Here is a 26,982-nt window from a genome sequence, read left to right as displayed (position 1 = left end):
TCGGGATCCATTGTTCATCGTGATTTTGATAGTGATGAACTGATTTGTCGTCTTATATGGCCCTTGCCAAATTCCCAGTGGCTGAGAAGTACAGTGTACAAGCGAGGAGTGGCGAGTCGGCCTTGAACAGGTGTAAAATGATCAGTTGTCATTTTGAACAGTTAGAAACACTGTTACGAATGGTTTATCCCAATTTCCAAGTCTTTTCCCCTCACTTTTGCTGTGTAAAAACGGCTCAACAGCTGGACAAAATCTAGTTGTGATTAGCATACATAGCATACAGAATATAAGACAAGGTATTCATGTAATCATAACTAAAAATCTTCATTCATTTTCTGCCACTTATCCTCACAAAGGTCGCAGGGGGTGTTGGAGCCTATCCCAGTTGTCTTCGGGTGAGAGGCGAGGTACACCCTGGACTGGTGGCCAGCCAATCACAGGGCACATATAGACAAACAACCATTCACACTCACATTCATACCTATGGACAATTTGGAGTCGCCAATTCACCTAGCATGTTTTTGGAATGTGAAACCCACACATGCACGGGGAGAACATGCAAACTCCACACAGAGATGCCCGAGGGTGGAATCGAACCCGGATCTCCTAGCTGTGAGGCCTGCATGCTGAAGGTATTTGCTCAATTGTGCTAGCTAAAGCTATAAGCTAAAACAATCACAAATACAGACACAAGATATATGACATATGACAGCTTGCTTTGCAACAAAGGAAAAGCAGAATGTTCCAGACACCTTGATGCCCCTGCGAACAAACAACAGAAGAAACACCATGAAAGAAGCGGTTCAAGCGAGGGCAGTGACGAAAGCTGATTGGTCCAGGACACCAGCCTCTTACACAATCTTGAGTGTATAAAAGACCAGGCAGGGAAACGAAGGGTGCTTTTTTTGCAGCTGCGCTGTAATAAGACCCGCTTACTTTTAGGCATACAGGGACTGCAGATAAGCCCGGACGTCTGTATTAGGTATTGTTGTCAGGAATAAACAATCTGGTTCTCATTCTATAATTTGGTTCTTTAAGATTCCCTTATCCTCTATTCGATACCCACGTAGAGTCCTCAGGGGGAGGATTTCTACAACTTTAACCATTCTACCGCTGTGCACCCCTTATCCATTACAATAAATGATTCATTATTAATAACCACAACAAGAATTAAAACTGTATTCACAATTTCACTCAATTTATGATTGGTTATTCTTTCAATAGACAAATCCTTCAGGCAAACATTACCTCAAATCGATTTTAGAGCATTAAGAACTTATATCGAAACTATCAATGTTTTGGTATCAATCCGCACATCACTATTCTAGCAATGTGATTAAGGTTAGCATTCCAAGTCAGTCAGTCCGTACAGTGTCAGCACTCACCATCATCAGTTTTGACTTTCCATCACAGATGTTGCACTCATAAGAGTGAGCTGGTGTGTAAAAAGCAACATTTTTTATTGTGTGCGGTGCTTAGAGCTACAGTACTGTAAAAATGCATCCTCCTAACCTCCTAACATTTTTCGAGATCTTAGCTATTTGGTACAAAGACTCTTGACACACTCGACCATTTCAAATGTTTTTCTTCCCCTGCATTTTTCTCTGTTGTTTAGAAAAAAAAACTGCCTCTCAGATCTTGCCCAACTACAATGCATGCCACTGAAACAAAAGTGGGATGTGTTTTGTGGATGCTTGTCTCTTTGTGGGGAGTCTGTTAGGCAGTGCTTCTGCTGTGATCTGTGATGTTGTTATTGAAAGTTTCTCCCTCTGTTTCTGTTTGCCTCCAGCTCTCTTCCCCCATTCTTTATTCCTCCCTATGACAATACCAAAAAGATGAAAAAGATATGTGAGGCGTCTTTGAGCTGTATGTTTTCTCTGTTGCACATGATGCAATACAAAAGAGGAGTGCCTAAATTAGAACATAGACTCATGTGTCTCATTGTCTCTGGTTCGAAGAGAGGTCTCACAAACACAGTTCAAAGCAAGTTTGAACTTTAAAGCATCATCTTTTTACTGCAACTAGATCTTTTTTTGAAATTATAAACATCAAAACGACTTAAAGGGAACCTATTATGGTAATTTTTCGTCCATTTCTACTGAGTAGTGGACTCCTATAGAGAAGCTACACACAATAACCAGCACAGAAAGCTTTCTAGATCTTCCAGAATCTGCACCCATTCTGTATTCTGTATATTCTGTAAAGCTGTATTTCTTTCAATTTCAAGCTTCCTGCAAAAACTGTCTGTTTTGTAATCCACTCAGTCAAACCCAACGTTATAGGAGTTGATACTTTCAGTGATGATCTAATACATCTTGCCTTGACAAATCGCAGACAAAACATATCTGAAATCAAAATAATATAAACAGTGAAAACTGTGACTACAAAATTTTTTTAATTGGCTGTTTTTTAAAAGTTTGTGCATTTTGAAAATAAATGTAATTAGATTTCTAATGAGGGGGAGAGTGAAATAATTTCATGTAATAATTTCAACTGAAGAGCAAGTTCACTTGTTCAACTGTCAAATCAAATGCTGCGCTAAAAAAAAAAAATCTGTCCTCACTCCAGCGCTTAATATCATTTTGAATTACCTTCTTGAGGAGGAGGTTTCTCAAATCCATTTGGGGATATATTTAAGGAGGTTGACACTGGCAGAGATTAGAGTTTTAATCTGAGCTGCTGGCGTAGATATTCACTTCTAAAGCCGGCACATACTGATGGCTTTCACCTGACCATATTCCAGGTCCTTGATTTGACAATGACTGAGTCCTATCGGTCCTTTTTCACTGCAGTCTTGCCCATTTTTCATCGCAACCCGAAAATGAATTTTCTGATCTGTAATATTTTAGCCTGTTGTCCCCTCACCGAGATGAACTGTCTCTTAAGTGATGAACCGGCTTGCTTTGTGGCAATCTGATGACATTTAAAATACACCTTGACATTTTATATAATTTCAAAGTGTCAACTTTGCTCAGACTGATCAGTCAGATATGGACCGCGAGTCCACAAGGCTGCTTTTTTTCTCCCCATCAACAATCTGAGCTTGCTATGGGGTTCAAACATTAGTCTGTGAGTCATTGACTCTAAAATACATCAATCCCAGCTCCTCTTAGTCAGGTTATGGCATATGTAGACCATTGGAGAGTGCCTAAAAATCACCTGCCCTATTTCTAAATTGTTATGTAAAACTATTAGTGAAGAAACTCTGGATCCCACCATATACAGTTGGTTCAATTGTTTACAATTGTTCAGACATGCATTCAAAGTGATACTTCAGACTCAAAGTAGTCAAAAAATATTCCACTGTCTGGAAGAGATTTTAAATGAAATTGTCCATGTAAGATTCCAATACCTTTCTCCATGTTTTCTCTCCCTGCTGGCTCTTCTTCCTGAAATTCTGTCAAACTCTGGTGAAGCTTTGTACTGCTCTTTGTCCCTACCAGTATGTGGACGGCAGGGGTGTCTAAACTATTTACACCTAAGGCCATACTAAAAAATGAAAGGATGCAAGGGTCACTTTGATATTTTGTAAATTAACGTAAATATAACGTATATAATATATAACGTATATATATATATATATATATATATATATATATATATATATATATATAAAGCATTTATATATTTATATATATATATAAAGCACTGCATTTCAGCCTTATGATGTGGTTCCATTTATTTTGAACATAGTCATAGTTCCAGAAAGAAGCAATGCTTATATAATCTTACCTGTCATGTTTCACACCAATTACAATAGATTTGTTCCCTACCTGTATTTTGAATGTACTCTTTGACAATTTAAAATACATGGGAAAAGTATAATGCAGTATAACGATGTGGTACAATAGGAGTCAATGTTCATAATGACTGTAAATAAATTATAAAATAAATATAAAATAACTGATGAAAAGTTACAATAGTTATAAGAGAATACTATGTTCACAGAAACATAGTTGGATGATGAGTGAGTCTAGGCGATGTCAGTGCAAAGAAATTAAGAGTTATTATTAGCACAAACGTTGGTCTTTTTCCCTCCATTTTTGCATTGAAATAATTCCAACTATTTCAACTTTTTCCTTAAATAATCTTTGGAAATTCCCTTCTCATAATATTATGACTTCTTCCCCATAATATTTTTAATTTATTCGCATATTATAACTTTTTCATTAATCTAATTGTGCAAAAATTGCTACTCTCTTTTGTTTTGTTTCTCCTAATATTAAGAAATCATATTTCTTCTTCAATATTTCAACTCTATACTACTAAAATTATAAATATTTTTTAAAGTTTATTCTTGTAAAATTACTACTTTTCTTGTTTTCTTTTCACTGTTTTAAATGATGTTTTTTCCATCTTTACTGTTGCTGGTTTTGTTTTTTTGCTAAATTACATTTTTAGAATGTGCTGCATGCCAATAAAAAAAAGCTGCAGCTGCAATTGACAATGAAAAACAGTGAATGCACAGCAAAGTATTTTCTAATTATTTAATGAGTTGTTGAGAATGGTTCATGAATAGGAATGTGTTTAAGTTTTTGTAAAAAAAAAAAAAAAAAAGTATAATTATATAGTTTATCAAATTCAGCCCAAGTACTTGAACAGTGTCTAAAGTCTATACTCCAAAAAGGTGAGGAAAAACAACAACTGCAAAAAAGAAAGGAACAGATGAACAAAAACAAAACACATCAGTACACAAGAAAACAAATTAAAGGGCTCCAAGGGAAATTAAATGGCACAAACAATTAACAAAAAACGAGCTGGCATTAGTATAGCAGAGCCAGCTAGAAACTGGGGAAGAAGAAAGGAGCAATGAGTCTAACCGGGGGAACCAACAAACAAAAAAAATCCAGAAAAGTACAGCGAGGAAAACACAGGAAAAGCACGACGCTAATAAACACAAGGACAAAGATTCAGCACGCAAGCTGTGTTGACGAATGAGATGAACACCAGGAGTCATGAAACAGAGCTGAGGGAACAATCTGGCTTCTTCTGGTTTGAATGCAGAGCAGCTGGAGAATGCGTCCACTTGCCTTGTTTGCCTCCAAACTGGCTACATGAAAACACTAAGAAAATGAAACCAGACAGACAGGAAAGGAAATAAGGAAAATAAAATCACAATGAGAGCTCCAGACCATGACAGAGGTCAAAGTTGACTGGTGGTGATGGGCTCCATTGGGAAGATGTGGACTATCGGGTGGATCTTCAGTGGCTCTCTGAGTTTGAGTCTGACAGCACAGGGGTTTATGATGCACTCCACGTCAAATGAGTTTCTTGGAGTCGGGTGCAGGTAAATCACATCAAGACAGCCAAACCCTTTAGATCAGTGGTTCTCAGATGGTTCCCACACATGTACAGGGGACTTTCTAAGCACTGATGGTGTCATTTTGAGCCGACTGCAAATAGTCCGTGTAATGAAAAGACATTCAAGTACAGTTTGGGTACATCTTTAATCAGAGCATTTGAACATGGACCTGGATGAGCTGTGAAACAAGAAGTGAAACATCAAGCCAGTTGCTCTGATTCAACACCTAGTATAGAGGTTTAATGATAATAGGAGTACCATTTATTCTGTAGGCCACCCCTCAAAGAATTACGTATGAAACCATCATACAGTACCTGTATTGTGCAAAGAATTCCTTCACACTGTACAATATGAACTTTGTTTATGCCGTAGTCTTCTCTTAATGGCTATCTCGCTGCGTGTTGGACGGACAGCGCATTAGGTCAACACTTGTTTTGTGGAAAGACCCTGCAATCCATTGAAACCTGTTGTGTGACCCACTTTTGGGTTGTGACCCACCAGTTGAGAATGACTGTTACTGAACTGTTACTCCCCGTGATGGGAACAAAGGTGGCTGTAAACCAAAAGCAATATTGAACAGGGACGTACAGTACCTGTTACTGAGGATCTTGGTGAATGTAGGGTGGGGAGGAGGTTAGTTTCTTCAAATATGCAACCTTAATGGCTACTGGAGCCACTATAGGGTCCCCGAAACACTGGCCTCACGAGTCAACTACCAATTGATATTGCGATGATTGGATATTGACACAAATTGCTTTGTTTACATTTGTACATTTTGACTTTTTTGTGTGGTGTTTTTGTTGTTTAGAAAACTACATGTGAAGATATTTATAGATTACAGTGCCTTATAAGAATACATGTTATAATACTATAATGTAAAGATACCTCAATGGACCAGCACGGTTAATACTAAGACTGCTGCCTGTGTATGTATGAAAGATATGCAAATTCGTTGTTAACTAGCGAGGGCCTCCAGGAAAAACCCTGCTGAGGGCCCGCAGATGTCCAGAACTGTCACTGCATGGGAGCTGAGACGCCCCGGAAGGCAGGAAGCTGATGGCACATGCAGCGGATGGATGCCTCCAAGGTCCTGATTGGCCCAACCCATCCGGTTATCCTTTCAGCATGAATATAAAGTCATTATAAAAAATATTTGTGTGAAATTAATTGCACAAATGGGACTGTATCATCATCTCACTATAGGAACCTACTGGAGAATGTGTTTGTGGTCTTAGAGAAAGACGTCCTGCAGAGAATGAAGTCCAGTTCTGTCTGATTGCATTTGTGACCCTGCTGGAAGTCAGCTCAGGCTTACGGGGATGAGATAGGATAGGAAGTTTAGGATCGGACGGGATAAAAAGAATTTAGCGGAGAAGGTCGAAAAATAGGACGGAAAGTATAATATGCGTAGAAATGCCTTCTAGACAGTCTGGGTAGGACAGAACCAGGGAACAAATGCAAAACAAATGAAACAGGTATATTGTGATAACAAGAGTGAAGGGGGGTTGCCAGTAATGAGGAAAAAATGGGGATTTGTACGGAGGGACAATGAGATGGAAACAGCTGAAGGGTGAGGAAGGTGACAGTATTACAAGAGACAGCGACAGGGGAGGTAAGTAAGGAGGAAAGAAGAAAATTAAGTTAGTGCGAGGTAAGAAAGGACAGAAGGAGGGCAGGGGATGGAGAAGTGATTGACAAAACCGGCAATGCAGCAAAGTGAGGGGACGGAGAAAGGATAGATGGACAGGGTGGCGCCAAGGGAGGTACTTGGAGGCAGCAAATCCCCAGCGGGCTGCCGTAATGTGAGCAGCAGAAGCAGAGATAATGCCACAGGACTGTGGGCTTGGCCAGCACAAGTGCCACAACCGCCGGTGGGTGTGGAGATAAGGCAGTTGGGTTTCCGCTGACTGTGACCGACTGATCTTTCTTTCCCGACACGTAGAAGGAAACCTAACCCCAAACTCCTAGAGATTATGTCAGTCTGTGGATAATTTTCATATAATTTTAATTTAACAACATGACTTTGGGCCCTGTGATTGGCTGGCGACCAGTCCAGGGTGTACACCGCCTCTCGCCCGAAGACAGCTGGGATAGGCTCCAGCACCCCCCACGACCCTTGTGAGGACATAAATGAATGAACATGACTTTGGTATGAGATGAGCATATTTCATTTGTATCAATGTACAAAATGTAAAAATGTAGTATATTTAAGGTCAGGTCAGCTTTAAGCACAGACGTTTGATTTTATTTATTGTCTTTTTCTTTCATGTAAAGCTGTTTTTTTTTTTTGCTGCATTCATGCATTTATCTAACCAGATGTTTTTTTTTAAATGCCTCATCAAGTTTCACATCACTTTTCATGCACAAAGATGTCACTGTGCAATGGAGCCCACTAGATGGAGACAAACATCCACTGTTAATAAATACCGACAGCTTCAAAAAGTGATCATAACGTCAAACAATGTACATTATACATTAAAAAAAACACCTTTACTCTTAATTAATTAATAAATAAATAAAACTTTAAACTGATAGAATTATCCCCTTCAGATATGTTAAAAAGTTATATAGATTTAAAGCCTGCACACCAGTTATTACATGTTTTAGGTTACAATTCATATTATTATGGTTATGCTGTTGTGTTTTCTTGTTTATTTTTATTTTTAGACAGGTAGTTAATCTTTGTAAAAAGGACTATTTCCCCACTGGACACTAGTTCAGTCTCCGCACATCACGATTTGAATTTCGCAGCTTCACACTATTCTACTGGAGTTGTTCAAAATATATCAATAGTCACACAGTTTAGTTTAGTCAAAAATATGCCACTCGATGGAGACAAACATCTTATTGTGGCTATTCAGAAAACACATCGAAAAACACGTTTATACGTACGTATGTTGTATTCAAAACTGGTTTGAAGATGCTAGCAATGTTACCGTAACGCTCTGTTAGTGATGTAATGTTGATGGTCTAAATTCAGATGTTCCTGAATGCACCTCGCTGATAATGTTATTGGTGGATAAGGAGGACGTTTTGTTGTGGGAACTGTGTTCTGTGTTACAATTGAGCACTCCCATTGCATTTAAAGTTGTCAGACTCCGTGTGACTTGATAAGAATACTCCATTACATTAGCCTGAGAGGGGACAACAAGTATTGCCACCCGTGCCAATGGGAACACCAGAGTGGAAGAGAGTCCAATTCCCCCCAAGAGAACTGGTTCCAGAGCAGTGAGGTGAACCCGACTCTATCTAGCTGGAACATCTAAACCTCATGCATCAGCAGAGCCTCCTTCCCAGCTCACATTGCAGCACACCCCAAAAGGTTGTGGAAATGCTGCCATTAATATGCGTCTGATTAAGGGAATCCCTGTGTGAGCCACACATCCTTTATGTGAATGAGTCAGAAGCAACTGAGAAGAAACACCATCAACAGATGGTGCTCAGTCCCGATATTTCTTGGCCGTACAGACAGTATTTGTTCTTGTGTCCAACATTAGATGCTACATTATCAAATATGATTTGGAAATATCTTTAAAATATACTGACGTTGAGGAATTTTGAGGAACATGTAACACAACATCTTGTTACTGTATAGGTTATTGTTTTTGATGTACATATATTTACACTTATTTTGAACAGCACCTGCAACTTTTATATTTATATTGTTATTCCTTGTTTTATTTTTATCCTTTCCCTTACTCTTATTTGGAGACCGTGGAGTCGCAGTCAAATTTTGTTGTATGCAATTCAATGACAAAAAAGGCGATTCTGATTCTGAACTAGGGCTGCACGGTGGTCGAGTGATTAGCACGGAGGCCACACAGCCCGGGCATCTCTGTGTGGACTTTGCATGTTCTTCCCGTGGGGTTTTCTCCGAGTACTCCGGTTTCCTCCCACATTCCAAAAACAGGCTAGGTTAATTGGCGACTCCAAATTGTCCATAGGTATGAATGTGAGTGTGAATGGTTGTTTGTCTATATGTGCCCTGTGATTGGCTGGCAACCAGTCCAGGGTGTACTCCACCTCTCGCCTGAAGACAGCTGGGATAGGTTCCAGCATGCCGACCCTTGTGAGGATAAATAGTGCAGAAAATGAATGGATGGATAAGACAACTACAAAGGTGAACTAAAGTACCTGTGCAACCTGGTCAAAATGTATGGAGCACAACCAGCTAGTGTGTTTCGTGCACACTGATGTGTATTAATAGCACATAGCAGTGGAGAAAACTCAGTGAAAGCCCACAGCAAAATGACTTGTATACATTGGGTAAATGCAAGTTGGACAATTTTCAGCTCCAGAACATGCAATTTAATGCATGGTTGAAGCCAGTAAATGGATGCACGGATGTGAAATGGGTCTTAAATTGTATTCATTACGGCCTTTAAAATTGTTGAATTGTTGAAACTTGCAGAGTAATTAAATGTGTTCAACGTAAGAAATGTGTGTCTGTGTTATCATGAGCCTACCTCGGTTTGTATTGTTTGGGTTAAGCGAGTCATATTACTCGAGTCAAATAATCTGCTCATCACAGAATGTTACCTGGATCTGCTGCTTCATTAGAGTGAGGTTCCTGTCACTTCCTCGTATGTTTTATTTTATTTTATTTTATTATTTTTTATTTTATTCTTGTGCAGATATCTCAGCATCTTTTTATTTCATCGCATGGAGTTTGAAGCCATGGAATTGGTGGCCTTTGTGGAGGAGGCAAATAAACACACTGGTGAACCCCAGCAGAGTTGTCTCAGCGTTGCCAGAAGAAATGCAATTTGGGAGGCCATCTGTGAAGAGGTGAATGCTGTGAGCAAAAACCGAAGAAGACTCCTCCAACAAGTTCAGCTCAGTTCAAATTAATAGGTGATTCAGCAACTCCATTACCTTAAGTTACCTCACGGTGTGAGCGCCGCACTGTGTCACCACGCCAGAAAGGTTCTTTAGTGTCAGATCCCACAATAACAATGTCACTGTAGCTTGGTTAATATGCAGGTCATGTTATGGAAATGGGACATTGTTGGTGTTTTTTTGGAGTTTTTGTTTGGGCGGAATAGGTGTGTCCCATACTGTGCATTGTTACCTGCCCTGTACTAACTGTTTTTACTCTCTTTGGAACGCACAGAAAAGTGAAAGACGTGTGTTCAACTCTCACATAAAGACTGTGGATGATGGGTAAAGTTCCAAAAAGTCTAAATTCACTTATGTTTAGGGTCCACTGCACAAAATGTACTGTGTAGACACATTAGCCACGTATACATGGACCCAAATATTCCAATTGAATTTGGTTTATTTGCTCAAACAGAAAGAATTGAACCTTTGTCTATACCTCATTCGAAAAAAAAGTGCCATTCCGAATGAACACATAATCGGATTCACAGGGGTGGAATATTCCCCAATCCGATTAAGGTATATTGTACCCGCACAAACAGAAAGTTGTCAGGGTGCGTTCTGCTTTGTCTGTTGTTTATCAGCGGTTGGCAAGCAGCTTTCGGTGTGCATTACCGCCATCTGTGGAACAGAATCTTAACCCTTCTATATTCCATTCATACGTCTAGTTTATCTTTAAAAAGAAAATATACAGTAAAGTCTCGTTATATCGATATTCTCGGGAGTCTGAAAAAATACTGATATAACCGGACTATCCATATATCCGATCCTGCGCCGAACTGCATTAAAAGTGGGCAATAATGCACTCGACATTGTTCTATAGTATAGAAGAATGTTAATGTTAATGCTTAAGGATTTCAATACCAAAAAAGAACACGGCGAACGGCTGCTTCCAGTCAACTTTATTTTTCACACTTCCACCACCAGAGCACAGCACACACACCGATTCCCGCACTTCCTGGTTCACAGGTCATGCTCAACCCGCCCCACATAGCTGGCCAAACACATGCCTGCAACAGAAACCACGAACGCCAGCATGTACATATGAAAAACAGTGATTATTGCAAGCGATAAAAAGATATCTGTGTTCTTTTTTGGTATTGAAATCCTGAAGCAAAGATTGATTTAAGCTGCTTTTGTATCGATATAAGCAGACCAAATTGGCTGGCGGGAGATGAAAAGGGCATCGTAGTAACCGGATTATCATAATAACTGGGTATCGTACTAACGGAACTAATTATATCATAAAAGACTAGAAATTTGCCGGGAAATGAAAATAGTATCGTAATAAGTAGTAATTCGTTATAACCGATATCGATATAACGAGACTTTACTGTATATATATATAAAACATGTCCATAGTTTAATTATAAAATATTAGCAAGATTGAATTCTTTTCCTGTTTAAATTAATCCCGGATGCGTTCTCTCAGCACATGCTGAGATATGACGTAACACAAGCAATCGGCACTGGACTGCTGTGGAAAGTTTGTTTTTGATCTAAACTAAATTTCAAAAAAAGAAAAACTCGCAATATGGAGTTATTCCAACAATTGAAAGAAAAACTTGTGATGTTGATGTTTACGCTTTACTGCCCTATTGACGCATTATAGCGGCGCATGTAGACAAGAGATTGGAATATTCATTCATTCATTTTCTACCGCTTTTCCTCACGAGGGTTGCAGGGGGTGCTGGAGCCTATCCCAGCTGTCTTCGGGTACACCCTGGACTGGTCGCCAGCCAATCACAGGGCACATTTAGACAAACAACCATTCACACTCACATTCATACCTATGGACAATTTGGAGTCGCCAATTAACCTAGCATGTTTTTGGAATGTGGGAGGAAACCGGAGTACCCAGAGAAAACCCACGCATTCATGCAAACTCCACACAGAGATGGCCGAGGGTGGAATTGAACCCTGGTCTCCTAGCTGTGAGGTCTGCGCGCTAACCACTCGACCGCTGTGCCACCATGAGATTGGAATATTCCTTTCAATATATACCATTGTTTTCGGAAAAAAACATGATATATTCTATATACACATGTACTGTATATAGTACTTAAAAAAGAGCATTTCATTTATATTAAGAATCAGAAGCTGTGCTATACATGTACTATATTACATTGGAATTTTACAGCTGTGAGTCAAAGACAGCAAGTGTCAGAAGTAGACAGGTGCTTATCTAAAAGGCATGTATAAACCTGCGCTAGGACGCCCTTCACGTCACCGCTGTCACACCTTCCTGTGGGCGTAATAGCACTGACGCAAGGTTAAAGGCAAGCATTAGAGTTGTCTGCGTTGTGTTGAAGACGCAATCCAATAGTGGAATTCCTCACACTAAACCAAGGATGTTAATATGACCAAATATTTGTTTTCCAAGATTGGTCTTGTTGAGATAAAGGATCTTTTAAGAGATATAAAGCGGTCGAGAAGGTAAGTCAGCATATTTAACAAATGTGAGTAGATACAGGTACATTTTGGAATGTTTTAGAACATTTCATCTTTGACCCAACAGTTGAACTTCTTTCCACAAATTGAAATAAAAAATAATCATATAGTCAATAGTATCACACATTAATCGTGTAGAATTTGCTTGGATAGTAACACCGTGGCAGCCGCCACACATCACGAGCAATCGAGTGATGCTGGCAACACCAAGGTCAGGTTAGATTGCAAGGTTTACTGTGTGTGCAAAGTATTTAAGGTGCAGTTCCAATCCTGCCTTTCACACTTCCATATAATTTGTTTTACAGGATCCATGTTGTTCTCAATCATAAATGGCGTAAGTACATCCGGTTCATCAAGGGAAACCATGGAAAATACACAGTAAAACTCAGGTACTGTAAGTATAGCTGACTCAACATAATTTGAGTGAATGTTTGTTTCAAGTTATTCTTTATTGTAGCTCAAAGACTGACCGTAAACATCAGCCAACACTTGAAAATTTGCTCCAGGATAAAGGTAAAATCTTTGGCATTTTTTCCAAATATTAATTAATAAATGATCGCTGTTTTTTGGTTGCCCAAGGCCCGTTTTTTGTCAAAAATTGCATATTTAAGCAACTGTTATGTATTTTTGGCCAATATTAAGCACAGACAGAGGAGTGAAAGATATAAAATGACAATGGATTCGGGCCAACATGTATTGTTTCTGTGTTTGTGTATTCACAGTTTTTTTTTATCATTTCTTCTTGTAAAGATATGCCCTAATGCTGTGTGTTTACTACTGTATCAATGTATCACTAGTATTGCAATCTATGGGGGGAATAGCAGCCGAAAGACTTTTATTGAAACACACGTAAAGATGAGCTTTATTTCTGATTATGATTATTGAGTAATATGAGCTTAAATGTGACTGTGGGGTTGTTATATAATGTCTAGAGAGCTCTCATAATGGTAAAAAAAAACCTATTTAGACGATTATAAACATGTTTTGTATGCTCTAACTATGAAAATATTTTTATTAATATTGATTCATACTTGGTGGAAATTCACTTATCGCGGTCAGGTCTGGAACCAATAAGCCACGATAAACGAGGGATTACTGTATTACTGTATGAGTGTATTGATTCATTTTCTTTCTAACTTTTGGTCCAGTGTATTTAGCAGCCTTCCACTCATATCTGCAGTCTGAGTTTAGTGATGAAAACATTGACTTTTGGCTCGCTTGTGAGAACTTCAGGGCAACTGCCTCATCGGATAACCTGCAGCAGAAAGTTCAGGAGATCTATGAGGAGTTCATTCAGCCTACAGCCTCCAAAGAGGTCAGTTTGCCTTGTTGACTGTAACGATGCTGCGCTGTTTCCACTATGCATTCACTATCAAGCAGTTGGGAAAATCAACTGGAGGAAAAAAAACACTGTATACTGTAGAACAGCTACCAGTTTTCTGGGAAGGCTTTTTTTCCAGACGGTCTTTCTGTGGTCAGAGTTTATTGATGTTGGAGAAGGGGGCCTGGCTCACAATCTCTCTGTTCAAAGATGTTTGATTGGGTTGAGGTTAGGGCTTTGTGTAGGTCAGTCATGTAAACAGAGAAGAGCCTTCTCTAAACCGCTCCAACAAAATCAGAAGTATAGAATTGACCACAATGTCTTGGTATGGTGACCATAAGGAACTATATTTTCATTTACGTAGTTTGTCAGTTTGACTTGATGATATCATTCTGTTACCCGCTCTCCACAAAATGTCATTCTTTCCAGCTTCAGAATACCGTAATTGGAGGTGATTGTATACAGTATGTATGCAGTTTTGCCATCAATATAAGCAAAAAATATATAATGTATATTGTTTCCTCACACAGATCAATGTTGACCACTCCGTTAGAGAGAAGATCAAGAAATCCTTGGATTATCCAAGCCTAACATGCTTCAATGAGGCCCAAAAACATGTTTACCTCCTTATGGAAAGAGACTCTCGTCCGAGGTTTCTGCAGTCCAGTGCTTACCTAGGACTAAAGCACAAATCCAGGACTCTGTGATCAGCATCCAGTCCTTCATTTGTTGACTCAATCATGTTCAAAAACACAATCTGCCAAAATGTACAATGTCAATTGGTTATTTGAATTAAAATGAATGCATTAAAGTAACGGTTTCTATTTATCATCCTAACAAACTGAAGGTGTTCATCATCAAGTTTCCACAGCTCACCCAGCAAGGAGATTCTCTTTTTAGTCACATGTCTGATTTATCCTCTAATTAGGCACAGAGATTACTCTACTCACCAGCAATAGGGTTTACCAAAGTGGAAAAAAGTAACCCCACCGTAACCCTTGATCCTACTCTGCTCTGTAAATGGCCTTATTCCTAAAAAATGTGCCTTAAAAAGGAGTACTGAGGCAGCTAATAATAACTCAGCGGCTTAAACGACAGCACCGGAGTCATCAGACAACCTGATGCGGAACAGATCAGCCTGAATGTGCTGCCTTGTTAGGGGAATAATCTCATCACCCTCTGATGAGAGAGAAATACAAGTGTTTGACTTCGCAAAAAGTGGTACGTTCCACAGAAAAACAATGATTGAACAAATGTTTCAAGAACAAACACCGGAAAATATGCATTCTACGTACAAGAACACATATAGGAATATTCAAGAATGATGTCACACACTTACATTACCGTGCTCATAACACCAAAAAGCACATTTCCTGTGTTAGATGTGTGCAAATATTCCCCTATTTACCCTTTTTTACATTTTTTGGCACAATCTGGTCGGAGACTTGCAAAGAAGGAAGAAGTGTTGTCATTTTGAGAACCCTCCCTCCCTGAACTAGCCATGATATACATATGTACATATACATATACATATACATATACATATACATATACATATACATATACATATACATATTGTTACAGTGTATTTTTTCCTGTTCACATTTCCAGTAGATGCCAATCACTACAAGGAGGAAGTAGAAGAGGCAGGAGAACTACAGTATAAGACGACTATGCCGCTTACTTAATACTGTCGCTTTCATAGGAGCAGATGCTTTATCCTGCTGAAAGATACGATCTTTATCCTTAATGATGTTTGTGATAGCTGAACGTTTAATATCAAAATGCTGCCAATATTGGTGATATCACTTCCATGATGATAGCTCTTCCTGTACTTCGCATATTTCCACCAGACCTAATGAAGTGCAAAAAGTTTATTAATAAAGAGCGTTATTAACTCTGTGTAGCTGTAGCACACTCAGACATGTTTACTAGAAGAGTAACATATTACATCTCTACACGTGCTGAAACTAGCTCTCCAGCAAGTTGTTTCAGAATCAAAATAAAATTTTAAAATTAATTTACAGGAGCTACTTTTCCTTAACCGACCACAACACTTCCATCAATGGTTCATGTCTGTACATGTGAGAACACTGAGGGTGTCAAGGGGTTGTTCCTGATAAACGGCACGTCTCCCACATCACGTTGCACACGTTCCAACTTTCTTCACACGCAGTCTGTCTGTTTTCACACAACGCAGCAGTTACCATGGTACCAAAAAGGAAGTGGTTCTGTCAATGCGATGGTCAGAAGGGTGATGGGTGTATTTAGGGAACTTCTTCATTCTCATGGCGTGAGTATGTTCCTATATAAATCATGTATATCCATGTAGGAACTGTACGCATAGAAACATACAGAAATAAGCCCTGAAGAAACAAGCACAGGCTGCTTTGTCTGTGAGGGACAGCTTTCAGTTACATGTGTTTGGTGTCTCTCCGTAGCGCTTGAGTTGTTATAACCGTCTTTGGGCAAAGAAGGGAAACCCTAATGAATAAGGCGGATCCATGGGCCAGGTTTTGGACTAGGGAGAACAGCAGCTGTCCTTGAGATAGAATTTCAACATGTTTTCCACTGAATTCTCTACCTTTCAATTGCATTAAGTCCATGTACATTCACTCCACTTGTGATATGCCCTAAAAAATATGGCATTAATTCTACTTGAGCCACATTATGTGTTAAATCTGCACTTTACTCACATTCTGACCAAATACGTGTGTAACTTTAAGATTTAACAACTTGAAGGTTTTTTGCTTAAAGGGTGCCTGCAGACTAGCATATCTCAAACAGTCCCAATTTTTATATCTCATTTGAATATGCAGTCCCCAATACAAGGATACAACTTGAGCACCCCAAAATTACAATAACACATAATATTCTTCTCCTCTTATACTATATAAGTATTCTATGATCAAGACGGCTTGAGATTTAGTGCCACGGTGACTCGGTAACTGTCGTCTACCAGCCAGATGGCCCAGGGTTCAAGGAGCAGTTTTATAGCTACATGTTGGAGGATTATGAAAGGGGATCTATTATGCTCATTTTTTGGCCCTTTCTATTGAGTTATGGAATCCTATAGAGCAGCTACATATAATAATCAGCACAGGAAGCTTTCTAGATCTTCCAGAATCTTCACCTATTCCAGCTGTATTTCTTTGGATTTCGTGCCTCCCGCGACAACAGTCTGTTATAATTCATTCCCTCCAGGCACACCCACTCGGCTGTGATTGGTCACACTCCCGAGTGCTTAGGAGGACTTTTGGTGTTGTGAACCCAATTTTTTACCAGTTGATAAACGGATAAACGGTTATCATTTTTAAATATTCACAAAACAGCGCAGTGTGAAATGCCATTGACAGATTAAAATATTTTTCTTTTGCTGGTAAGGAATGAGGAACTCCAAACACTTGTGCCTAATGGTGGAATTTCGGAATTTTACACATATGTAGCTTTCCCTTGCACCTGAGAAACACTTTTTTGAGTCATTGATAGGGAACATAAACACAAAATTATAGTTTGGGGAAGAGCAAAGAGCGTATCTCGCCTATATTGTGCATGCACATATAAGGAAGCCTGCCCATCTGTGACATCACAAACCTCCAGTTTTACAACACCCTCTGAAACAGAGCGTTTAGAGCCATCACAAACTTCTTTCAGGTCTCACTTCCAAATGTGTTAACCTCATTATTGGCATCGTCTAACACAAGAATACAATATTCTAACTGCATTTATAGGTCAGAAAAGTGGAAAATGCATAATAGGTAATTGGTAAAACACCAAACATCAAGCCAAGTATTCCTCACAGCCATCATGATAAAGCAAGTTGCAAAACACACCACAAGCAATCGCGGTTATGTGTCAGAGTCTATTGTCTACTACACATCATCATAACCAACAGACCATACAAGTTTCTTCACTCCCTTTCTTTGTGTCAATATATATACTGATTGTGTCAATATAAACAATAAAATACAACAAACCTGAGGTGTCGATTTGAGTCATGCTACTTGGACTCAAGTCAGACTTGAAGCACAATTTTGATGACTTTGGACTGAACTTGATAATATCACCATAGACTTGACTCGACTTGGACTTCTGATGTCATGTCACATTGTGTCATTTTCAGCAAGACAACATATTTTCCCGTTGACTCTTCCTCATTGAATATATCTATTAATGACAAACAAGGAATGTGTGGATTGTATTTCTGTGCACTGACTAAATCCTGAATGCTATGTCAGCACTCTTTCGATGACTAAATCGTGCCACACTGGTCTATGTTATTAAAAAAAGAACATTGTGTTTGTCATATTTAATAGATTGTTGCATTGTTAAAATGGCATTTTATTTGAGAAACACTAACCTGTTCTTTATTTAATAGCGAGGAGTGGTTAGCACGCAGGCCACACAGCTAGGAGACCCGAGTTCGATTCCACCCACGGCCATCTCTGTGTGGAGTTTGCATGTTCTCCCCGTGCATGCGTGGGTTTTCTCCGGGTACTCCGGTTTCCTCCCACATTCCAAAAACATGCTAGGTTAATTGGCGACTCCAAATTGTCCATAGGTATGAATGTGAGTGTGAATGGTTGTTTGTCTATATGTGCCCTGTGATTGGCTGGCAACCAGTCCAGAGTGTACCCCGCCTCTCGCCCGAAGACAGCTGGGATAGGCTCCAGCACCCCCGCGACCCTTGTGAGGATAAACGGTAGAAAATGAATGAATGAATGAATAAGCTGGGCTTATGACTTGCAAGGAATAGAAAATGCGAAGCCTATGACTTCAGACTCGATCTGTCTTGGCTTGACTTGGGCTTGCACATCTGTACTTTAGACTTGGGATTAACGACTCAAGGCTTACTTTAGACATGCACTTGCACTTTGAAGAGGAAAAGGCAAACTATAGGAGTAACTAACCATACTCCTTCAAAGAGCAAGAATACCAAAACCCACGTGAAGCATGCAAAGGTCATGATTTGCCTATCACAGTCACAGTTTCTGTCATTGGCATCTGTGGTGCTGACTAAAAATAATGCCATTGGCCACAGAGAGTACTGTCTGCTTAGCCTGCCTAGTGAAAAGAGAACAAGGAAGTCAGGATTTGCAAAAAGAAGACAGAAATGACAAAAAGATATTGAAGAGAGCAAGGCATCAAGGGAAGGACCACAAAACTGTACATTGTGACTTGATGTTGTTTGCAATGGTGAGGTAGCAGGAGAGGAGAAACAGGAGTAGGAGGAGGAAGGGATGCTTCCTCTTCAGTCTGGGGCTGAGCTGATGATGTATCCCAGCAGCCTTGGCCTATAGCAACAGGAGACCTCGGTATAAAAAGAAGCAGTGCTCAGGGAAGCCTCCAAAGTATCTCTCAGCTGCAGCATGACCAGGACCGAGAGCCTGAGAGTGCGGACTTAACAAAACAATGCCCAGCCTAATTGTCGAACCACTCGCACACCACTTCATCATGGACAGAGATGACAGGAAGAAAAACAAGAATATGTGAGTGAAACTTGTATTTTAGACATGTATTCCATACAATTAAGACTTGTTTACTTGACGTGTTTTACTTTTTATAACTAAGCGTCAGACACATTAGTTCATCATGGATTGTCCTAAAAATACTCAAAGCTAATCATGTTTTCTGTTTTTTACAATGGAGGCATGCTTTTAATAACATGCCAACCATTCTTAGACTGATTCGCTTAAATTAATTTTACTACAGTAAATCCAGACGGAATATATTCATGTTTTTCTTATCTCTGCACAGTGGAAAGAACTTTATGTGCCGTCTCCAGTGCATGTTCTCACACTCATCAAGCTCTGAGAGGTAAGGAGATTTATGGAGTGTGCATAGATTTTTAGTTTTAAAAAGCCGGCCTGCTCCTTTCATTTCCATCTATGGCAGTCTGAGGGGATCCAAAGCAACTACACACTGTGTTTGCTTTGGCAGAGCATGCTCGCCAACATGTCCCATGGTTTGATATTTTTGTATGAATTCAATAAGGTCATGCGTTGTTTTTCGAGGAACCCCCAAATGTATTTTGCAGTCAGCTGATGTTGCTTCATTATATACCCAAATATGTTTCTGGCTGAGTAATAGAACTTGTTCTCTCTCTCTCAGCAGGCTAACTTTAGAAGATACCCAACAATGGTCACAGTCTTTGGAAAGGCTTCTAGACTCTAAATGTAGGTTGGCATTCTGTCAAAATTATGTTTGTAAGAATATGTATCTACAGAGAATAACTGTTGAGGGGGAATTGAGCAAAGTAAACTAATCATTTTTTTTCTGTCTTGTTCACTTTAGATGGATTAGCGGCATTTCGCAACTTTCTGAAATCTGAATACAGCGATGAGAATATTGAATTTTGGCTTGTCTGTGAGGACTACAAAAAGATCAAGTCTTCATTCCGAATGTCATCCAAAGCCAAGAAGATTTATGAACAGTTTATCAAAGCCGAATCTCCAAAAGAGGTAAGAACACATCTTGGGCAATATTCACATAGCAGGTCAATTGTCAGCCGTAGTTAGCGGTGGAAGACACCTGGATTGCCGACTGGTACTTCACTTGGAGTACCTGGAAATCCTGCTAGGGCTCCACCATAAAAGGCCACTCCAAAATGATACTCCATTGTATCCCAAACATGCTTGCCATCTTAAAACGAGGCCCTATAATAACCCCACTGCCACCACAGGCCACTCCATCCACACCACAGGTGCATTTCATTGTATTGATTGCAATTTGAATGTACAGAGATCCTTTGACGAGAGCCTGAGGTCCATTGTTGAGTCATTTATCCATAAGCATCATCTCATGTTGCAGCATGATAATACACCTGGAAGCTGAAACATCCCAGTATTACATCATAGTACTCACCAAACATGGCACCCATTGAGCATGTTTAGGATGCTGTGGATTGGTGTACACAGTATTTGAGGTAAATGGTGGTCAATACACATTTTGGAGTGGCCTTTTACTGTAGCCAACCTAATCGGGATCTTGATACGCTACACCTGTAAGGTGGATAGACTATGAATGATGAATACTCACTAACTGATTTAGACAGGGCGGCACGGAGGTCTAGTGGTTAACGTGCAGACCTCACAGCTAGGAGACCAGGGTTCAATTCCACCCTCGGCCATGGGTGGAATTTGGGTGGCCATGCATGGGTTTTCTCCGGGTATTCCGGTTACCTCCCACATTCCAAAAACAGGCTTGGTCCAAATTGTCCATAGGTATGAATGTGAGTGTGAATGGTTGTTTGTCTATATGTGCCCTGTGATTGGCTGGCGACCAGTCCAAGGTGTACCCCGCCTCTCCCCCGAAGACAGCTGGGATAGGCTCCAGCACCCCATGTGACCCTCGTGAGGAAAAAGCGGTAGAAAATGAATGAATGAATGATTTAGACAGATAGGCCTTTTGGAAAATAGAAAATGTTCCAATATGTATCCCATCTACTGCAGTCTGAACGGTCAAGTAGCATACATCCATGACGTGCAATAAATAAATGTATTTGTTCTTGAGATCCAACAATTATTTTTAAAAATGTTAGGTAAATGTCAATTAGGTCAATGTCTCACCACACCTGACTCCGACGTCCACTCATATGCTCCTCAGAACAGACATTGCAGCAAGTTCTCCATGAACTTCCCATCGCCAAAATTCTTAATTTCCTACATGGAAAAAGAAGAAAATGTTGATATACTTGAAATGACCACTAATGTGCCAAGGAGAACCCCACCTGGGGCAATGTGAACATGGGCTTAGTACTCAAAGTCATTTAAACTGTGTCTCTGTTGCTCCTTTAAGTAAACAATAAATGTATGCTTAATTCCAGATCAACATTGACTACCACACCCGAGAGCAAATCAAAAGAAACGTCAAGACCCCCACCATCTATTGCTTTGACGACGCACAGAAGATTGTTTATGGGCTGATGGAAAGAGACTCATACCCACGGTTTCTACGATCGGACATTTATAGAACGCTCCTAGAAAACCTTTCTGCCGATGCTACAAAGGGATGAAAGCAAAAGGATGCAAATGGAGATCAAACTGGAATGTTTCAGCCGATTCAGCAGGGAGGACTAATAAAGAGGGTCAACAAGTACGCCTCATGGACAGAAACCCAAGTCTTGGAGTCGTCATGACACGGAAGGATCCCCACAATAAGTACTGCGTAAGGAGACGACAATGCGGCCCCACTGATATTGACAATGTAGTATTTGATTTTGCTGGCTCACATCTGACCCCGCCGTCCATTTGACAGAAGAAGGAAGCCCTGGGTGACTGACGCCCGCTCCGATCAGTGTGCTAAGATCCCACACACGGCACACCGGAGTGGGTGCACAGGATCTAACACAAATTGTTCAGAAGGCATTTATTTTGTGAGATGAGGATAGGTTAATATACGATAGAAATTCACCAACAATTTTTCAGACCCTGCTCATAAATCCCCATGAATCACCGTCATTGTTTGTTGCTGCATGAAATGAGATTCATTCATGCGGTTTGCCAGACCTCACCAAACAATGCAAGTTAATCCATACAATTAAGGCTGCTGTTTGTGTGTTCTGTGAAACGTGTTCTTAGGAAAGTACAAGACTTTATAACGGGAGACCTGTGAGTCACCCTCATTAATACTCATATACTGTATATGTGTGACATGTCATCATTTTCAGGTCAGACTTTGGGAACTTAGTTTCATCAACGTCTGCATACAGTTCATTTTGCACATAATGACAACATTTAAAACAAAAAATATACTACTGCTATATTTCACTATTTATGACAACAGTTTTGCTGAGTGGAAACTGAATGAAATGTTGCAAAACAGCAACAATGAACTTTCATGTATGCTGACTGGCCGTAATAGAGGTCTACGGTGACTTTTTGCAGCGCTGAAATGTCAACGCTTTTAATGTACGAAATCATTTGAGTGGAAATATTTATTACAGGAAAAACAACAACTGAACTTGCATGATAACACTGTTAAAACTCTTTGTATACACACGTTGAGGCATACTGTTGAAATGATATCTGAAGCACTATATGCTATATGTTATTTATTCTAGGTCACACAATAACTTAACTTGTTGCTATTACTGTAGTACTTGTAATAATGGTAAACAATTATTATTTATTTTTCACGTTTGGCTTTTCCCTGTCTGGGGTCACCACAGTTTAACCGCTTGGTTTTCACCCAACCCTGGCCAGGAAGTATGTACCTTACAAAGATATGAACAGTGCAAAATGTTTATGGTATGTTTATGACAACTGAAAGAAATATTCGTACATTTGCATTGAAGAAAACATCTTTATTTGAATCCCAAAAGAGGGCATTAAAGATATTTGTTTTATGTGTATAAAGCTATATTTGTAATTGAGTAAATTATTTATTTCCATTTCAGGTCATTTTCTATATACATACCAAATGTTTCAAGGAAGATCACTACAGATGAGCACTGTTTTGGACAGTAATAAATCACTTACTGATACCACAGCAATGTGTTTTACATCTTTTTTCAAACTTGAGAGCCGTTGCTACGAGGGTTGAATGAGTACTCGAGGTGAGCCGGATACTCGTTAGGAATGTAATTGTATTAGAGCCCTCTAGACATGACATAATACCCCTATAGTCAGCTTTATATTCATATTACCCAATATAGAACACATTATCAGACAAAATACGTCATAAATAAGACTTTTGCTCATGAGTGTTCGAATAAATTTGTTCACAGCAGCAACAGTACCCCGTGTTATTATTATTTAATGTTGTCTGGCGCTTGTATTATTATGGTAATGGTAATGGTAATGGTTTTATTTCATTTGAACATGCATCAGATTTCAATTGAGTGCATCACATAATCAGTTCACAGTTCCACATGTCCAAAAGGAGTAGGAAGAAGCAAAGCTTATTAAATCCTACCCCTCCATCTGGTACTTTTACAATCAGTAACTGTTACATTTGTTCACTTCCTGCTTTCCTAATATAATTTCACTTTTTTTTTTGGGGGGGGGGGGTTGTCACATACCGAAGTACGAGGTGATATGACCATTAAGCGAACATGACAGCTACAGATCAGTGTAAAATACCACCATTCACTACATTCATTAAAATGCCTTGTGTTTGTGTTTCAGTTTATTCAGGCATTTTATGCTTAAAATGATTAATTTAGGCAAAAATACCTAAAATTGCCTAAATATGCATTTGGAACGCAATGTAGCAAGGGACAACTGTATATGAATTTTTATTATTATTATTCATGCACATAATTGAATTCTTGGATGTTCAACTGTCAGGTCTGTGTCAAACAAAAACACAAATGCTCTTATAACGTAAGAATATCCTTGAAAGGTGACAAATGTATTACCCCTATTAAGTATTGCTTCACATTCGTGATTGTGCATTGTTCAAGATAAACCAGTCCCAGGATGCTTCAGTCAAAATGTTGTTCTTTGGAATGTGCTGGCTTTACACACACACACACACACACACACACACCCTGACACTCGCACACCTTTGCAGTACATACTGTACAAACAGGTGTATCAATCATGAGAATGTCTTTTGCTTGTTTTCAATATTTTTCTACTGGAATTAGACTATGGCAGAGAGGCAGACCCTGGACTGGTTGTCAGTCATGGAAGACACAAAGTAGAGAAAAATTTTCATTCAATGTCGGAAATTATAGTCTCAAATGAATGTAACATTATCATCATCATCAGTTATCTATTATTTTCTGTCATTCCCTTCTAGGGGGCAGAATTACTTTACAAGTAATTGGGTGGTCAGGGAGGACGTTCTGCAGCCTCATAGCTGCAGAGGAAAAGGCCTAATTACATCGAGTTTAGTGTAGAGCTGGGTTCTGAGGCTTGGAGGGTGTTTTTGGTTGCAGAACGGAGGATCAGGAGATCTGGGTGGTGATGAGTTTTCTCACTATGTTGCCAGTACAACTCTGAGATATGTAAGTGTCCAAGGATAGTTTAACAGGACAATTCCACATGCTTTGCAAACATTGTGGTGTCTCTGGTGAAGTCCTTAGAAGCTGTCAAGTAAAGTTTTTACAAAAAACCCTGGACTGATTTCAACAATTGTTTGAGGAATGTATTAAGAGCACATATACGAGTAAAGTCGGGCATGCCCTCCGACTCACATGAGTCACTTTGTAGTACTGAGATGAATGCAGGAATTGACCAATGCATACCTTCATGATGTTCTGAACTTATGCAATTGAGTTACTAAAGTTTACGGTTAAATGATTGATCATCGTTTGTTACCATGCCCTGACCACATCTTACGGAACTTTCTAAAATCATTATGAATATTACCTCATTTGGTGAAAGTGACTTGGACTAGGTAGTTAAAATACAACTCCTGGTTTCCAGCCAAACTTCTTGAATGTTTTAAAATATGATTTAATTTTGCGGGGGCGCTACTGAGTGAGTTTTGGGGGTTTTGTGTTTGAGACCCCTGAAATATAAAGTTTTTGGTGAAATATGAAATTAAAATGAAAATTACTAAAAAGACAGTTAACAGTTCAATAACTTTATATGCTACTTAACATCCCACCTAGAGTATTTACATTATGGTAACAGACGCCTATTTCACCTTTTCTTCACTTTATTGTTATTACTATAACTCCCCTTTCAAGATTAAATGTCTTAATAAAAAAATAAATTTGCCCAAAAAAATGCAACTTACAGTCCAGTGTGGCTTGTATAGGTTGTTTTCACCTTCATTGTGCATTTTTGGCTGGTGTGAAAATACAGTAATGCAAAATAATGATAAACAGCATTTTCAAGAAGCCCTTAGCACAACCCTGCTTCGGCCCGAACAATGACTACAATGACACCGAGGGTGGATCAGTAGTGGCAGATGTATATTTATAGGTGTGGGAAGACACCTGATGTTTGCTGGCAGCCGCCAATAAATCAGTAAAAAATAAATGTGACAGAATATTTGTGATGGGTGGAGTCCAGGGTGTACCTGGGTGTTTTATGCAGAGTCAGCAGGGATAGGCTTCAGCTCACCTGTCACAACCTTAAAAGTCATTAGAAACCCATTAAGTAGTTCTAATGCTGTAATAGCACGTCTTATTTCTTCAATTAAGTGATTTAATGAATGAATGAAAATAAACTATAAAAATATACCTGTGAGCATCAGGCTCTTATCTTTGAAAGTTGGATGTAAAATGTTTTCCGCGTCCCCTTCTAATACTAGAGAAACTAATAATATCTATTCATTTCACTGTGCTCTACTGACTGAACTTGAAACTGAAATCAGGAAATTGCAACAAAATGGAGAGAATACAAGCGTATTCATGAGTTAAATTGCATTTTGAGTACTATAAATTAGTACATGTTGGTAGGTCTGCATTGAAATGAAAGCCTCTCGACATTTGATATTAATTAGTAGTATTTCAGAAAATAACACATTTTTCCTCTTGGTCTGTGGTATATCCCACCATAATTTGTTTATAAGCAACAATTTGAATTGAATGTTTTTTTGCAGTGTCTCCCTCAAAAAATGTTTATTCTCACCCTCATTTCTTATTTTTTCATCTTGAAGCTTTACTTAGAATCTCATTAAGATTCAAATAAGAGTTTTTTCAACTGGTGTGTGTATTAGGGTTATATATTTGCATATTTGTCAGACTTAAATGTTTTCAGATCATCAAACAAATTTAAATATTAGTCAATGACAACACAACTGAACACAGAATGCATTTTTTTTCCCGATCATGAAAACCAACATTTTAAAAAATGCTGTATACCACAGTCATGTTGAACATATTGGTATCGGCTGATATCTGCATGGAAATTGAGATATGGACAATATCGGCATATCGTTTTTTTGGCAAAAAAGCCAATATCGGATATCCCTACTTATAAAGTAAGTAGGGACAAGATCCTTGATTGGTATGAACTGTTGCTTGGTTCAAATGAGTTGAGGATAAACCAGTCAGATGATGCTTCAATCTATTAGTCAATTGCTTTTAAAGGTGATGTTTTTAATTGCCTTTCTTTGGAATGTGCTGGCT

The 26,982-nt window shown here is 39.1% G+C and overlaps 2 protein-coding genes across 6 annotated transcripts; both read left to right on the top strand.

The window, feature by feature from the left end:
• Positions 1 to 12,445: 12,445 nt before the first annotated feature.
• LOC131129867 (regulator of G-protein signaling 21-like) lies at positions 12,446 to 14,751 on the top strand. Of its 2 annotated transcripts, none has more exons than XM_058073792.2 (5): positions 12,446 to 12,616; positions 12,937 to 13,020; positions 13,089 to 13,144; positions 13,780 to 13,946; positions 14,483 to 14,751. In XM_058073792.2, the coding sequence occupies exons 1-5, from the start codon at positions 12,540 to 12,542 to the stop codon at positions 14,657 to 14,659; spliced, it is 561 nt and encodes a 186-aa protein (XP_057929775.2). In that variant the 5' UTR covers positions 12,446 to 12,539; the 3' UTR covers positions 14,660 to 14,751. The 2 variants fall into 2 exon arrangements, with proteins under 2 accessions (XP_057929775.2, XP_078646001.1); XM_078789875.1 differs by having other exon boundaries at positions 12,464 to 12,842.
• A 4,558-nt stretch (positions 14,752 to 19,309) lies between these two features.
• Positions 19,310 to 23,620, top strand: LOC131129476 (regulator of G-protein signaling 21-like). 4 transcript variants are annotated; one of them, XM_058073092.2, is made up of 5 exons: positions 19,310 to 19,441; positions 19,710 to 19,769; positions 20,067 to 20,128; positions 20,247 to 20,413; positions 21,778 to 23,620. In XM_058073092.2, the coding sequence occupies exons 1-5, from the start codon at positions 19,365 to 19,367 to the stop codon at positions 21,964 to 21,966; spliced, it is 555 nt and encodes a 184-aa protein (XP_057929075.1). In that variant the 5' UTR covers positions 19,310 to 19,364; the 3' UTR covers positions 21,967 to 23,620. The 4 variants fall into 4 exon arrangements, with proteins under 4 accessions (XP_057929075.1, XP_057929074.1, XP_057929076.1 ...); XM_058073091.2 differs by having other exon boundaries at positions 20,064 to 20,128; positions 21,778 to 23,619; XM_058073093.2 differs by lacking the exon at positions 19,710 to 19,769 and having other exon boundaries at positions 19,317 to 19,441; positions 20,064 to 20,128; positions 21,778 to 23,619.
• The last annotated feature ends 3,362 nt before the right edge of the window (positions 23,621 to 26,982 follow it).

Source organism: Doryrhamphus excisus, linkage group LG4, assembly GCF_037039965.1.
Source record: "Doryrhamphus excisus strain RoL-2023G ecotype Guam linkage group LG4, RoL_Dexc_Guam_v1.1, whole genome shotgun sequence".
Taxonomy (NCBI): domain Eukaryota; kingdom Metazoa; phylum Chordata; class Actinopteri; order Syngnathiformes; family Syngnathidae; genus Doryrhamphus; species Doryrhamphus excisus.
Note: the sequence above shows the minus strand (reverse complement) of the source record. Positions and strands in the feature narration are given on the sequence as shown.